The sequence below is a fragment of the Vidua chalybeata genome, chromosome 3 (genome assembly GCF_026979565.1).
Source record: "Vidua chalybeata isolate OUT-0048 chromosome 3, bVidCha1 merged haplotype, whole genome shotgun sequence".
In the NCBI taxonomy this organism is placed as follows: domain Eukaryota; kingdom Metazoa; phylum Chordata; class Aves; order Passeriformes; family Viduidae; genus Vidua; species Vidua chalybeata.
In genome coordinates, this window is record NC_071532.1 from 19,149,725 (window position 1) to 19,164,922 (window position 15,198).

A 15,198-nucleotide genomic window follows, 5' to 3' on the forward strand; every position below is an offset into this window, starting at 1 on the left:
CATCATTTGTAATAATTAGAAAATGATTCCTACATATGTACATTCCAACTTGGAGCCAAAGAAAACATTAACATCTTGGGCCTGGAGTGACTGTTACACTAATAAGGTTCTTCTGTTTAAAGAATAGCACACCAGGGGAGTATAATAGAGCTGTTCAAATGAGTCTGTTCAGTTTGGTATTTTCTGAATAAGTCATTTGACAAATCATGTTTTCTCATTCTGAGGAACCATTCAGAATACGCACTGTAACCCTGGGGCATTGCCTATTGTTTGAAAGTAAAAACAAACATATGCAAGCGACTCTGAAACAACGGACAATATTTAGTATCGCCATTAACATATGCATTTCCCCTTGAAGCCAAAAGACTTCTACTTTCTGAAATAGGTTTGCTGAGTGCTGCTGCAAAGACGACTTTATATTACCAAAGATGGTATCCTCTTCTTATGAGGAGGACCAGAAAAAAGAAAAAGGCCTCAGCAAAGCTACTAGAACTGGTTCTCTTACCAGTCTCATTTACACCAGATCAGATAAGAAAAATCCTACACCAGCTAAGGAACGAGGAAGATAGAGCAATGACATGTGTCCTTCTCTCTTTTCTGAAAATGGCCAAAGCATGACTGTGCCGCAGCAGCAGAACAGACACAGCTCTGGCACAGCTACCATAAATGTAGGTGTACCTCTGAAAGGAGAGAGCCTGCACCACCCACATGCTGGACATGTCAGCCTCACAATAAGCCCGATTTTGCTGTTCTCCTTGGGGTTAGGGTTATGCTTAGGGTTAAGGCAGAGAAAACTTGAAAGTCCAGAGATCAGGGACAGTGCACAGGAAAAGGTCTGCCAAGGGGACCATGGCAATAAAACAACATTGCTCCATCCATACCTTACACAGTGAAAATTCTCACATGCTGGGTATCTATGCCTAAGAAAATAGTCATTTTTTCTGACAAAATTAGGGAAAGGCTTAAAAAAACCAAAATGCTTTTGAACATATCTCCTTTCCAGAGTATCGGTTATAATTCGCTCTCTGATTTCAAGATTTAAATTTCTTTACGGAAAGAAAATACTTCCTTTGCAGAAAATAAATGAAATGTTGCAATTTCAAAGAGGAACAATTCAGCAAGCCTTGGTCTATTACTTGCAATTCATGGCATCCCATGCAATTTCATTGTCTTCCCCTTAGTGAATTTTTTTTTTTTTTCATAAACATGTAGTATATAGATATCCTCTCCTGTCTTGTCATTTGATTCCTTGCCAGATTCTGGGGTTTCAGTAAGGCTAATTTTAAGGGGAAAAATTACAAACACTCAGAAAAGGAGATGTGAGGAAATAAAATGCAATTCAAAAAAAAAAAAAAGAAAATTTGGAAATAGAGAGCTGACAGGGAAATAGACCAGGATGAAATTAAGGGCTGTGAAAAGGACCAAAACTTTCCCAAACTAACCTCACTGAAGTTGTAAAATCAGGAGAAAAAATAAAACAGGAAGACAGAAAAGACAGGAGGAGAAGAATTGAATGAAATTACCTGACTAATCTAAAAAAATTTAAAAATTGTCACAGAAGGGAAAACAATAAAAAGACATGGGATGCCATGAAGTGCAAGGATATGGACCAAAACAGAAAAGAAAGCATTACAAACACTTGGGGAAGGGGATATGATCAAATAAAATGCAACTGAAAAAAATTAGAAAATTTGGAAATTTAGTGATAACAAGCAAATGGACCAGGATGAAATGAGTTACAGTGAAAAGGAACAAATCTTACCTAAATAAACCTCACTGAAGTTGCAAAATCAGGGGAAAAAAATCAGAGAAGATAACAGAAGAGATAGGAGAAGAATTGAATGAAATTACCTGCCTAATTTAAAAACATTAGAAAATCTTCACCGATGGAAAAACAATCAAAAGGCATGGGATGCCATGAAGTGCAGGGATATGGAGCAAAGCTTACTGAGATGATGCTCATTAAAATCTTGCAAACAGAAAAGAAAATGTTACAAACACTCTGGAAAGAAGATAGGATCAAATAAAATGCAAATCAAAAAAATAAGAAAATTTGGAACTGGAGTGATGCCAGGCAAATGGACCGGGATGAAATGAGTTGCAGTGAAAAGAACCAAATCTTACCTAAACTAACTTCACTGCAGTTGAAATATCTGATGAAAATATCAATAAGAAATCAGAAAAGACAGGAAAATAATTTAATGAAATGATCTGCCTAATGTAAAAAATAAAAATAAATCTTCACTGAAGGGAAAACAATCAAATGGCATAGGATGCCATGAAGTGCAGGGATATGGAGCAAATCTTACCATGATGATTCTCATTGAAACTACAATATTTCATTTCCTTTTCTGAAAGGAAGAGTTCTTGTGATTTCAATGAGGACAAATTTAGTAGGGTTTGATTCTTTTCTTTGCCCTTTATACATCCCATGCCTTTTTATTGTTTTATCTTTGTTTTACCTTTTTTTTTCCATTTCTTTCAATGAATTTTGTCTCTTGTTTCTTCTTTTAAATTCAGTCCCTTATGTTTTATTTGGTATCATTTTGGTAGGTTTTGGAGCATTGTATTTATAAAGGAACATGCCACTTCCCAAAGATTGCTCAACAGGTTTGTTCTTGGTACAATTTATGTTCCAGGCAACTGGGCAAGAAGCTGCTTTTGCTGCTGCACTTAGAGTTAGGGTTAGAGTTTGTGTTGAGAAAACCACAGAGCCTTAAAGTCCATGGACATTGCAACTAGAAAAGGCATGCCAACCCCAACATTGCTCTCTTCACACCTTGGCACCACCCACAAGATGGAAATTCACCTTGAAAAATTCTGATTTTTCTGCTCCACTTAGGGTTAAGCCTGAAAAAGCCACAAAACCCAGAGCTCCAGGGACACTGCAGCTCCAATAGGCATGCCAAGGGGAGCATGGTGCTGCCCCAACATTGCTCCCTCACATCTTCCTTTTTGGCACCTCCCTCATGTCTTGATCCTCAAGCTTGGAAAATGCTGATTTTCCCTGCTCTGGTTAGGGTTAGGACCTATAACATGTACAATGCCTACTGTAAGTATAACAAAGACAGACTTTCTCTACTGTTTCCAGAAAGGGATAGTAACACTTCACAGGCTTTTATAATAGACTTTATAGTTTTGGCTGGTTCTCTTTCTTATTTGCACATCTTACTATCAGCTTTCTGGGGACTCAATTCAGCTAAAAGTATTATTATATTATAAATTACCTAGTCATAGGTTTTTTAGAATTACACAGCAAACAACGGCACTACTTCAAGACAATTTTAGCCTTGCTCACTTGGCAGAAACTTTTGAGATTCTAAAAAAAATTTCACGTGAATCAAAATATGATCTGTTGATTGCAAACAAGGTTGTTAATTGATTACTCTCACTATGAACACAGTGAAAAAGCAAACAGACAAAAAATCATTAACATGAACCCTTCACTGAAGTGCTAGCAAGAAAGAAAAATACAATCCCATCTCTCTGCTTTATATTATGATCCAATTGGATGCTCAAAGGACAAGAAAATAGGTTGAGAAAATGTCCATCACAGCATTCAGTCTGCCCCAATAGGATAGTAACCAGTTACCTGCCAGGCCTGTGTGAAAGTCATTACACCAATTCTGCCTTACAGCACCTTGAGAGAGATCTTCCAGAACACACTGTGAAAGACCATGCCATTTTAGATTATGCTGTACAGATCCATGGTTAACTAGGCCATAGGAATCATGCCTGAAGTGGTAGAAAAAGAACCTGAACAGAACCAGGATGAAAATAAGCTATTTTTCATGATGGAAAGAAGGAAATATGTCAAAACTGAAGAATTTGTAACCAAACAGAAAAAGAAGATGTAGCATCCTACAAAGCAAAGTAAATTGCATTTCTAACAAAGAAGAAACTGCAGATGGTGACAAAGTAGTTAAGAAAATAATATCTTTAGAAACTCAGCTGTTTTTCTGTGTTTTCAATTCCTTGCTTCTAAAAATCAAAGTGTAACATTAAAAAAAAATAGATTCCAAGACTGCTGTCATAATGGCACAAAACTTAGATATTTATGCAAAACAAACACACGTAGGAACTTGTTTTTTTCAGCATTAAGTTGCCAAATAATTGGGCCAAGAAATTAAGGAGAAAGATTCTGAAGACTGTGTCAGTCATGCTGAATGGCTTCATCTTTAACAGCTACTGCTATTTTTGGTAGACACATAAACATGCCTCGTTTATTACAAAACTGCTTTGAAACTGACCTGCAGATCAGAAACAGACTGGGGCTTCTAGGCACTGGGCCACATTGAATAACATCCCAGCTGGGAAATTACATCTGGGGGACTGTTTGTCCCCATGGCCTGTTTTCTCTTCTGTTTTTCTCACAGATGGCTGCAGGTTTTGCAGACTAATGTGCTTTGTTATGTTAGGTATAAGCCACATCACTCAGGAGTAAGCAACATAGTTATACACCTGAGAATCACAGTTACACACCTGACATGAAGTATGGAAGAAATAATGTTTGTGTACTATTTTCTGATACAACTTGTGTCCTGATACCAAGACTGCTCTCTGTTAAGTGAGAGAGTACATCTGTAACGTACAGCCAGCATTCCAGGAGAAAAGAAATCAGGGGAAACTATGTGTATTGAAGTTTTAATTTTCCATATATCCTAGTTCAGGACAGAAGTGGCGAAGCAGCAGGCAGGCAGGCTTTTTTGCTCAGAGAGCTTCCAGTCTACATTGATGTGTTTTTGTCAAATCTCCTACTTCTCATAATAAACTATTGTCTCAACTTCTTCTAGATCACTGATCTGGCTGTTCATCTGGAATTTCTCAGGTACTGAGCAATCCAGCTAGGGATGTTGAACACATAAATCATGGTACATGCAGCCTGACACTGAACTGGCTTTGAAGAAGGCACACACAGTACACCTGATAGAGAATGTGCTGAATGAGCTGCACAGCATGTGCTGCACCAAGTGCCCATTTGCACTGGGTGGGATAGGGCTCAGAGCAAACTGTTCAAGTGGAAGGTGACCCTGCCCATGGTAGGAGGGTTGGAACTGATGACCCCTAAGGTGTCTTCCAATCCAAACCATACAATGATTCTATGACTCTACAGCTAACGCTTGTTGTCCTTGATCAACTAAGACAACAATAAAGATAAATGTGGAAATCTTTTCAGAATCTTCTTTTCAATCCATACACAAGTATTGCGTAGAGATAGATAGATATTGCGTAGAGAAGACTGATCTCAGCTACAGTTTTTCCTTAGTGAGGATTACAAGATTTCAAGTTGCATGGATTTTAAAGGTCTCTGAGGAGAATACAAGCTACCTGAAGAATGAAATGCTGTGGAAAGACATTACTGACTTATTTGCTCATTAAATCTGCATACAGAATTAATTTATTTATGAGTTGTTTGCATCTCATTTGAACCATATTTTTTGTGGAATGTAACCTTTCTTCTTGAAGTTTCTCAATCCCTTTTTAAACCAAATCTTGCCATTTTTCTTCTACAGTAGTCATTTCCAGTAAAATTTGCTGAGCACATATAAGTTTTCATAACTATTTGATAGTTTTTGGAATTACACTAGAACATTGAATTAAATCAGCAACTAGGAAGTCACGATGTTTATTTCCATAAAAGAATAAGTATCTCAGAATATTACACTAAAGAATGGAATGCATTTCAAAGCACTTTCTTATAGTAGCCTCACTTCATTCATGGCTGAAACAATGTCCAGTAAGTTAATGTCTGTTACTTAGAACATTTATATTACTGTAAATAAATAGATAATACTACCAATACTATTAAGTTTTAAAAAAGCAGAGCATAGATTTTGATGGATTTTCTCTGCATCTAGCAAATCATCACAGCTTTTTAATTTCATCTAGGTTCCATGTAAAGCACATAACTTTTCTTTAACAGAGAAATTCCATCCTTCCAAAGTACAGATACTTCTTCAGCAAAAGTTTTAAAAATGCTATTTGCTTGTGCATGACTTCCCTCAATTCTTTCAGCACATATAATCATGGCTTAAAATATGTGTAGAATTCCTACTATCAGCCTTGGTATTCTAGTTCTTAACGAGCTGATCCTTCTTTTTCCAAGTGATTTATTGCCCACATGTGAAGTTACAGCAATGTAGATGTACACCACAGAGTGCTCTCAGACCATCTCTGCCTAAAAAACCATAACTTCATCTATCTTATTTATTTTTCTCTCTGTGCAAAAATGCTGCTATCAGTGCCCTTCAAAAAGCTGAATAGGTGTAAAGAAAACCCTTGCATGAAATAATCTTACTTTGGAGTTTAAAGTAGATCTGCTTGGCTCATCAAGATGGGGAGGAAGAGTGACAGTAACAAGATTGATTTTTATGTATATATACATAGAATCCTGCACAAAGAAAAAAAGGTAAATAAAAATTCTGGGTATATATTAATTCGGTTTGGAGTAGGTTTAACATCTACTGTGCATTCACAGAAATAACAGTGTGACATCCAAGTTAGTGAATCAGTGCGGGGAACGCTGGGTTCCGGGACTGTTTGGGTGGATGGAGATGAGGGATCTCTGAAGTCAGATCTTAGAAATGTGGTTTATTATAAAGGGTGAAGGGACCTGCTTGGAGTTGCTAGCCACAACTTATGGCAGGCCCAGGGAGAGGGAGGGAAAGAGGGTTCCAGGTGAGGGTCCTAAGAGGAAGTTCCAAGAGAGCCTCCAGTCCCTCGGGCACACCTTATCAGGGGGCTTCAAGGTGGGCTGGATCAGGACTTGGGCCAATGGGGTTACAGATACCTGATACTTCACAGGAGGTTTACAGGTGTGGGACGAACCATACATTGGGAGGGTGAGACAGAACATTCCATTTGACCTTTGGGTCTATCTGTAGGTAAAGGGCATTGTTTAATCAGAAAAGGGGGGATTGCTTTCAATCTGGCTATACTATTGTTTTCTAGTTGCTCAGTAATTAAGGTTTGGTATCTCAAATCTTGTTCTCATCTCAATATCTGTATTTCCTAAATCTTTTGCCAGGCAATCATATTTATACGGCTTTCCTATTTCATCTTCCCCAACAAATCAGAATCAATATTATCTCTGAGCACTGACATGTCTTGTCCTCGCTCTCCTCCATCCTCACCATCTCAGCTTAACATGCCATTAACTGTGATACATATGAACAGTATTTGAATAATTTGCAAGTAAATTAAATAAGGACTCTTTAATAACCTTGCTTTGCAGTACTAGAACTGCTGTCACTAAAGATTATAATTTACTTTGGTATTCTATGATCTTGTGCACAAAAATTAAAACCTGCAATGAAGCAGAGCAGTGAAACAGCTCAGCATTCCTGTGGGTATAGATGCACCATCAACATCATGTGCACATAATCCACCCACCTACCCTTTTTCATTCCAAGAGTGCCTGTTTCCTCACACAGTTATTACTCCCACATGAGTTTGCCCTTCCTCTTCCAGCTTCAATCATAATGTTAGCTGATTTCTGGACAGACTAAAAACAACAGCTGCTTCCCTCTGGGCATTAAATACCATTTAGTATATTTTTTTCCCTTTAGGAAAAAACTAAATCTAATAGTGGTAAAAATAACCCAAAACAGTCAGACATTTATAGGAGTGAACTGGAAATCTTTACTACTCTTAAAGGCTTCTAACACACAGCACATTCTTGCACATAGGAAACTTTTTGCGGTGGTAAAATTCTGAATGAATGTATCAGTTTAATTCATATTGAAAATAGAAGTTGTAGTTGTCCAACTCACTCTTTGATTAATGTAGTAGCAGTTGGGTCTTTGGGTCTTTTTTGTTATTTAATACTTTACAGTTTGTTCAGATGTAGAGTAGTCCTTACTGTCAGAGTACTTTGACACAGAACATTTGCAGTAATAGTGTAAAACCACCTTGTTGACAGCAGCATCCTAGGAAAAAAAAAAACCTCCTGCTAGCCCTGATAAGGGGAGAAGTTTTTGTCTCAGAGGTTTTGTTTTTTCAGAGGTTTTGTCTGTGCTTCTCACCATGCAGCTCTATTTTAATTGACAATAAATTAAACTAATTTTCTCTGACTTCAGTCTGTTTCACTTGGTAGTTAAGCCATGTCCTCATCTTTATCTCAACCCACAACCTTTTTCTTCTTACTTCTCTCCCCTATTCTTTTGAGGAAGGGATGTGAGAGAGCTGCTGGATAGTCAGCTGAGGTTGACTCACCATACTGTGCTAGGCACAATCACTCAAATTTTTTGCAATGAAAAATTTTCTTCACTATTCTGAAATAAAATCTTCGGCTTCAGCATCAAATTCCCTTCACAGTCTTCTTCAGTAATACCAAAAGGATCTACAGTTCTTGTTAGAGAACCTAACTCTCTGAAAATGATACAATACAAAAGCACATGTAGTCACACAGCGCTTTTTTTCCCAAGAAAATAAACTTTTTTTTTTTTTAGCTAGCAAAATATACACTTTTAAAGTTCTTAATGTTGTCTAGAAAGGCAAAAATGTACTTTGTGTCAGTGCTGGCCCACTTTTCACTTCTCCTACGCTGGTTACAGAGTTCTCATTATTTCCTGTTCTCTCAGTTATTTTTTTCCAGTTTCACTCATGTTGGTTTTTTGTCTTTCTCTTTTAAAGCCCAGTCATTGGGTACATTCTCCAGCCATATGTAAACAATTCTGAATAGCTCACTCAAACTAATCCAGACATGTCTACATGTTCAGAATCTATACAATTTCTCTGCTTTTTATGGTGTATTTATGCAGTGACTTGCAAAAAAAATTGCTTGCACCAAAGCCCTCAGCTCCTTTACTTGTGCCTATACAGAGTTTAGTGTCATAATGCAGCAAAGTGTCACTAAAATGACCCTTAGAAACACTTCCCTGTTTTTTTTCTTTTTTTTCCCAAGTATCAGAAAAAGACAATTTTCATCCTCAATAAAATTCATTCTCTTACTTCTAGTATGTCATTGTGAACAGTAAGCATAATGACAAATCTAAGACATATTTTTCATTAAAAAAAAAAAAATCCCTGTACTGCTATTAATCATAAAAGGAGACAGAATCCAGGACTAAGTGATATATCAGCAAAGAGGCATGCTGGTCACAATGTCTCATTTCTGATATTATAGTTATTCCACACTTGAAATCCACCTTACATCTAGACATGGTTTTCCTTAATCTTTTTGTGCAAGCAGTAACATTTACAAAAGTCTACCAAGAAAATCCTACCACAAATTTCTTTTTACAGCCCTAATTTCCTGATGTTTTTGAAATGCTAGTGTAATTGAGAAGGGGTTAGAGTATTGTGGGTACTTTTCACTGCAAAACGCTAATATTTCCAAAGTCAAAGTATTTACGACATAAAAGTTACAGCCAGATGCTGCTGTCACTATCTCAAAATATAATCGGACTGCATGAAATGGATTATTATGGCCTCTGTGGTACATAGCTTTATACTATTAAGAGTAACTTAGAAATAATGGAAACTGATATTGATGGGATCTGTTCTTGATTGTGCACAACAAGGCAGCCAGGAATGCTTAAGGATACCAAAACAACAATAAAAATAAATTAAAGATCTAGTTGCAGGCCGCAGATGACTCTTATTTCTTGTACCACATTTTAAGTAAAAATTTGGCAGGTTAGTAAACTTACTTAGCATCTTTAATGATCCTTTGAGTATGACTTCTATGATGAAATAGACTTAACTGAAAAAAATGTTTTAGGCTGTTAAACTGTATAAGGTAGTGTAATTGAATTGACTAAGCTGAACTGGATACAAAATTTGAATACTTCTTAGGAGGTGCTTACAGGTAGATACATTAACAAATATGTTCTAAATAAAGCTGGACAGGATGAAAGGACAGATGAATAAAATCTAATATTTGTATTAGCCAGAGTGCTAATTTTCACATGCTGCAGAACATTACACAGCAAGAATTGAAGAAAGGAATTTACAGTATGATCACTTTTAAGCCTCAGACATCAGTGTATAAAAACCATACACAAAGTAGTTACATCTGCATAATCTGCATCAATCAGGATATAGATAGCTATAAATGGATACAACATGGATAGAATTTCTTGCTTACACAATAGAACTAGAGTAAAAACTAAATGAAAATACTATTTTCCCAATTTGCTACCAAAATAAAACGAGAGTAAAGAAATTAATTTTTAATTTGAAAATGCTTCACTTGTAGCTACACTTATATACCAAAACAAGACCAAAATGTGCTTTGTGCAATTTTTCTTAGCAATTTGGAGATATTTCTAGCTTGATTCTTAAAGGACGTTTCCAGCATTCATCTGGTCTACAACCTATTACAATTTCCTACAGGAGGCATATAGGCATTGTCAAGCTCAGTGCAGCACTACTGATTTGTTACATGGCTGCTTGCTTTGTTCAAGGCATCAGTTTGGTTTTTTAGTTTACATATACTGTTGTCATAACGCTCATATTTCCCACATATACTTCAGTGTTTCAATGTTAACACTGAAAGACTTAACCAAAAGCAAGTTTTAAACAGATGTTTTTAATTGCAGCTAAATGCATACTCTACTGCACTATAGCTATCAGAAGTTTTGCCTAACTTAACTGAGGACAAGTGTAGCAGTCAGAGGCCCTGCAAGGCCTCCATGGCGGTCACTAGCCTAAGATAAGAAATGCAGAGTCATGATGAGTGGACCAGAGCTGCCCCTCTTCCGTACTCAGACCTCTGTTATCTCTCTGTAAGGCTATAGGTCATATTCTCCTCGACCCCAGCCACTGGATGATTTCCAATCCCTCAGTACCCTACTTAAACCCTCACCTCTGCCCAGTTCAGTGGAAGAGCTGTCACTGGAACCCTTTGCAGAAGCTGCCAATAAAGACATCTCCATAGAATTCCACACAGCCTTCACCTCTCTCCATCCCTGTGTCTGCCGAGGCACTTCGCGAGCACAGAGCTGAAATCACTGAGAGCTGAACTCACTAGAGCTGAAATCACTCCACAAGTGCTCGCTAAAGTTGCCTGCGGCTGGGAGCTAGCCGGGGGGCCCAGACAGGCTGTGCCCCATCAGCACAGCGCTATCCGGGACACCTACGGCGGCTGCCATAGACAAGCACACAGCAACTCAGTCCAAACTTAGGGTTTCTTCTACATTTTGCAGCAATTAATGGAAACAGTCTTGAGAGAGGATGTCTACATTGCATTGTTACATTATTTCTGGGAGATTCAAATCTCAAGGGACTTAGAGATCACACAAGTCTTGTCCTAGCATGACACTGCAAGTGGTACCTTCAGGACTGGCCTGTGTCCTGCTGCATCTTTTACTGTCTCCCATGTCCTTCAAACATTTGTTCTCCCTCAGGTAAAAGATGCATTTAGGGTGGCTGATAGGCTCCTCTCTTCAAGCAGCCCAGTTGCAACTCCAGATACTGAGAAAGATGTGCTTGTGTGTAGCTGCTTATTGCTGGTGTTCACTGTTCCTGCTCTAAAATTCATTTCAACTTCTGTATGAGAAAGAAGCTTGGCAGTCAGGGCTGACTTTTGGCTACACCTTATTTAGGCTAAGGAATTTCTTGGGTATAACATAGATGAGCAAATCTAAGAGACAAAAGGAATGCAGGATAATGTGGATTTCAAGATGGTAGCAGAGGAAAAAGAATCCTCCACAGTATGTTTAACTTGCTTTTCCACATTTGCCACTGTAAAAGCCTACTTGGCAGGAGTAAACTGAGTTTATATGGACACTGCAGAAACCCATAGTTGTGAGGTAGATACTGAAATTCTTCTTGCATGGGTCAATCTATGAATATCTATGCACAGGTTCTGTACTGACATTTATGTTCTGGCCAGCCTGACAGAGGCAAATTAACCTACCGAAAGAAGTCAGGTGAATTCCAGTGTCATGTCTTACAGAAATAACCAAGTGTTCAGAAAACTCCTGTAGGAGGGCTCAGCACCTGATGTGTTTGCTTCTGGATCTATTCCAAACATCAGTCGTGCTGTGGTTTGAAAATACTTTGCCAACATGGCTGAGGCTTTCCGCATACCTGACATAATTTAAATATACTGCATAATATCTCTGAGGGACTTGTGGTGTACCCAAAGGTGACTGGGAGGGGAATCCAGCAATAATTATCATTCATGACCACAGAGAATATAATCATGGCTATGGTGTAAGTACAGAGCACTTGGCAGCTGTGTTGTGAGATATTTGCCCTTTCCCAGAAGTCAACTGCTATTCTAAGACATGAAGTGATTACAATGACTTCATTGTCCATGTCTATTTTGGTGCCACCCAAAGGAGGAGGCTAGAAAATAAGAGCAAGATCTACACCACTTGCTCTGGTTACCAGATTACCTTTCAATCTGGTCCCTCACAGCCTGCATCTGAAAGGTTGAAGAGACATGGCTCACCGGAATGTGTGTGAAACGGAGGACATGGACCTGATCTCCAAGAACTTTAGGGACTGAAAAAAACTGTTTAACATCTGACAGAAATCCTGGATAGCCTCCAGGTTTGGTAGCAACAGAACTTCAAAATCAACTAGGAACATATCAAAAGCTGCTAGGACGATCAAATAAGACCTGCCTTGGGGTTCAATGTATCTATGGGTGATTTTTGACATTGAAGAATCTGAAATTGGATACCAATCATATACTGGGGCCTTAGAAGAAAAAAAGATGAAACTCCCAACCAAACTGAGGCACTCCTCAAAATTGCTCCAATTAATCTGTACAAAGTGCAGATCTTTTTATCGAGTGCAGAGAATCTTTTATCGGAAGTCATATAAATTTATGGATTAGTCCAATCCTTAATCCATAGATAGGAAATTTTCAAATTATGGTTTTGGATCCTTTTATTCCAAAATAAAATCCCATGCTAATGCCTTAATGTCTCTTTTTGATAAATTTCAGATATCTTGTTAAATAAAGAAGGGAGCTGGTTTTTACATTACAGTATTTGAAATAATCAGAACTTGTACATAAAATTATTACTGCTATCATCAGCTTACAGTTTACCTTATTGGAAGTCTTAGCAATGCATTGACTTTTTTCTTTTAGAAACTAGAATCTCCTCCCATATATTTGAATGCTGTGATTTCATCAGCTAAAGGTAAAATGAAGTTAAAATGTACTCACTTATTTTATTTCTCACTTCATTTAATTTCTCTCCAAGGCATTTAGCTTCATCAAACCTGTCAATGCAAGCATAATGATACAGAATTATTCTAAAGAACAAATAGTTACAGAAGCTTATCACAATAAAATACAGAATTACTTAGTACTAGCTTTTCATTTGTAAGTAGAACTAATTGGAAACAATTTTCCATTAGGAGAGATTGTGTGGTGTAAGAGAGACTATCTAGAAGAGTCTTGATCTAGACAAAGAAACTGAAGAAATCCACAAACTGTACTTCTGTCAAACACAAAAAATACCAAAACAGAGTAAACAAATATGTCTTCTCCCTACAAAGGTGGGATGTGAAAAATTTCCCCTTCTCAATTAGTGCATTTCTTCATAAGACTGGAACAAGTTAGAATTTCAAGTGCCTACATGAGTATCTGCTCACAAACATATGCTTTCAAGGCTGAGTTCCACAAGGCTAAATGGCTGAAGCTGGAGGGTTCCTGGACACTTACTCTTTATTATATAAAAAAGGTGGATGCCATTGAAGCTTCTGTTAGACTTTAGAAAAGCTTTTTCTACTGGGGTTAACTTAGAGCCCCGAGCAAGCATTAAGGATTGCATAAATATAAAAGGAAAGAAGCCCTGAAGTACCTCTCTCCTTCTTTCCCTCAGGTCCCATAGTAAGTTCATAATTTACTTATTGTTTATTCATTCCTGAGACAAATCTCATGTTGGCTGTTGACTCTGATTCATGTTCATAGAGAGATTTATCTGGAAAAGTTGAAGCCAGATATTTACCCAGCCTTTATTCATAGGTTACTGCCAATAGTTGAATAGGTTGTGCATCTGTTGTTCAAACACCATAGTTTATAAACCAGCACAATAACATAAACTGAAATTTGGCATGAATTTATGACATTTCAACAGATTCCATCTGCGACTATGATTCCCAGTCAAACAAAAGAAGTCAGGAAAATACACAAAACGTGACTCTAATATTGAATGGGACAAAGCTAGTTTCAATACTTCTTTAATAAAAAAAGGGTGATATTATCTAGCATTAAGGTGATAGTGCTATGCATAGTGATGACTGAACAATTATATTGTTAGCTGAAAAAATTTCATGTATATCTTACATGGAAACCACTCAAATGAAAAGGCTGAAATTGCTAAATCATGGCTTCTATTACCTACAAGATAAATACTCCACGATGAAACCCCAGAGCGAATTTAGCCACTAATTTTAGTGGAAAAAGCGTTTTTGGCAAAGATTTCACTCTTTGAATGCACATGCCAGTAATTAAAATATAAACATCTTGGAAAACAAATCTCTAACTCATTATGTAAACTAAGACAAACTCATATGCTGTCTAATGAGAGAGACATTCAGTGAATTAAATGAGTATTCACTTGTTTTTAATTATTAGAAATTACAGCAACAAGTGACCCAAGTGAAACTCATCCTTTCCAGGAAACTTGCCCATAGGTACTGAAAAAACAAGTTAACTGTTAACCAGCTAAAAAACAGAAAGCAAGGAAAGAAGAATATGGAAAAAAAAAACCAATGGAGAACAACAAAAAGGAAACTAAATTTGCAACTAGTAAGCTCAGTAGAATTTTACTACTGGAAATATTGTCTAAGAAAAGATTTAGAAGCTTTATGCAATATGCATTACATTGGAGTGGCACAACTGTAAAGATTGCTTGGTAGCATATTTCACCAGAAAATGGGATGCATTTTTCTCCTCTTCAGAGAAACAATCCTAAGAGAACATGATTGCATTAAGAAATAGGATATTATTAAGTTCTCTGGAAGGCATGTATAGAAAGTTCAAATTGCAGAAATCTGATTCTGTCCGAGTATCAACACAGGGTAGTTTCTTTTAAGCAGGGAAGCTGTTATTAATGTATGGAAGAAAAATGAAAAAGAATTGCTGTAAAGCTGTAGAAGATCACATTTTCCATCTTACAAAGGCACTTCCCGTAGGCAACTTGAATTGAAGGCAAATTGAATCAGTTTTGTTTCACTTGAATTATCTTTGACTATATCAGTTTTCCCACTTTTTAAATTCAGAGACAT

At 37.2% G+C, this 15,198-nt stretch overlaps 1 protein-coding gene across 5 annotated transcripts in view; it reads right to left on the bottom strand.

Annotated features, from left to right (window-relative positions):
- The window catches only part of KIF6 (kinesin family member 6), a 159,957-nt gene that overhangs the window by 43,910 nt on the left and 100,849 nt on the right, over positions 1-15,198 (bottom strand). For all 5 annotated transcript variants that reach the window (XR_008430083.1, XR_008430082.1, XM_053938739.1 and 2 more), the window contains exon 15: positions 13,130-13,185. Coding sequence is in view for 3 of the 5 variants with exons in the window: in XM_053938739.1 (XP_053794714.1) it covers positions 13,130-13,185 (56 nt within the window). In the remaining 2 variants the exon portion in view is untranslated. The remainder of the gene's footprint in view (positions 1-13,129; positions 13,186-15,198) is intronic.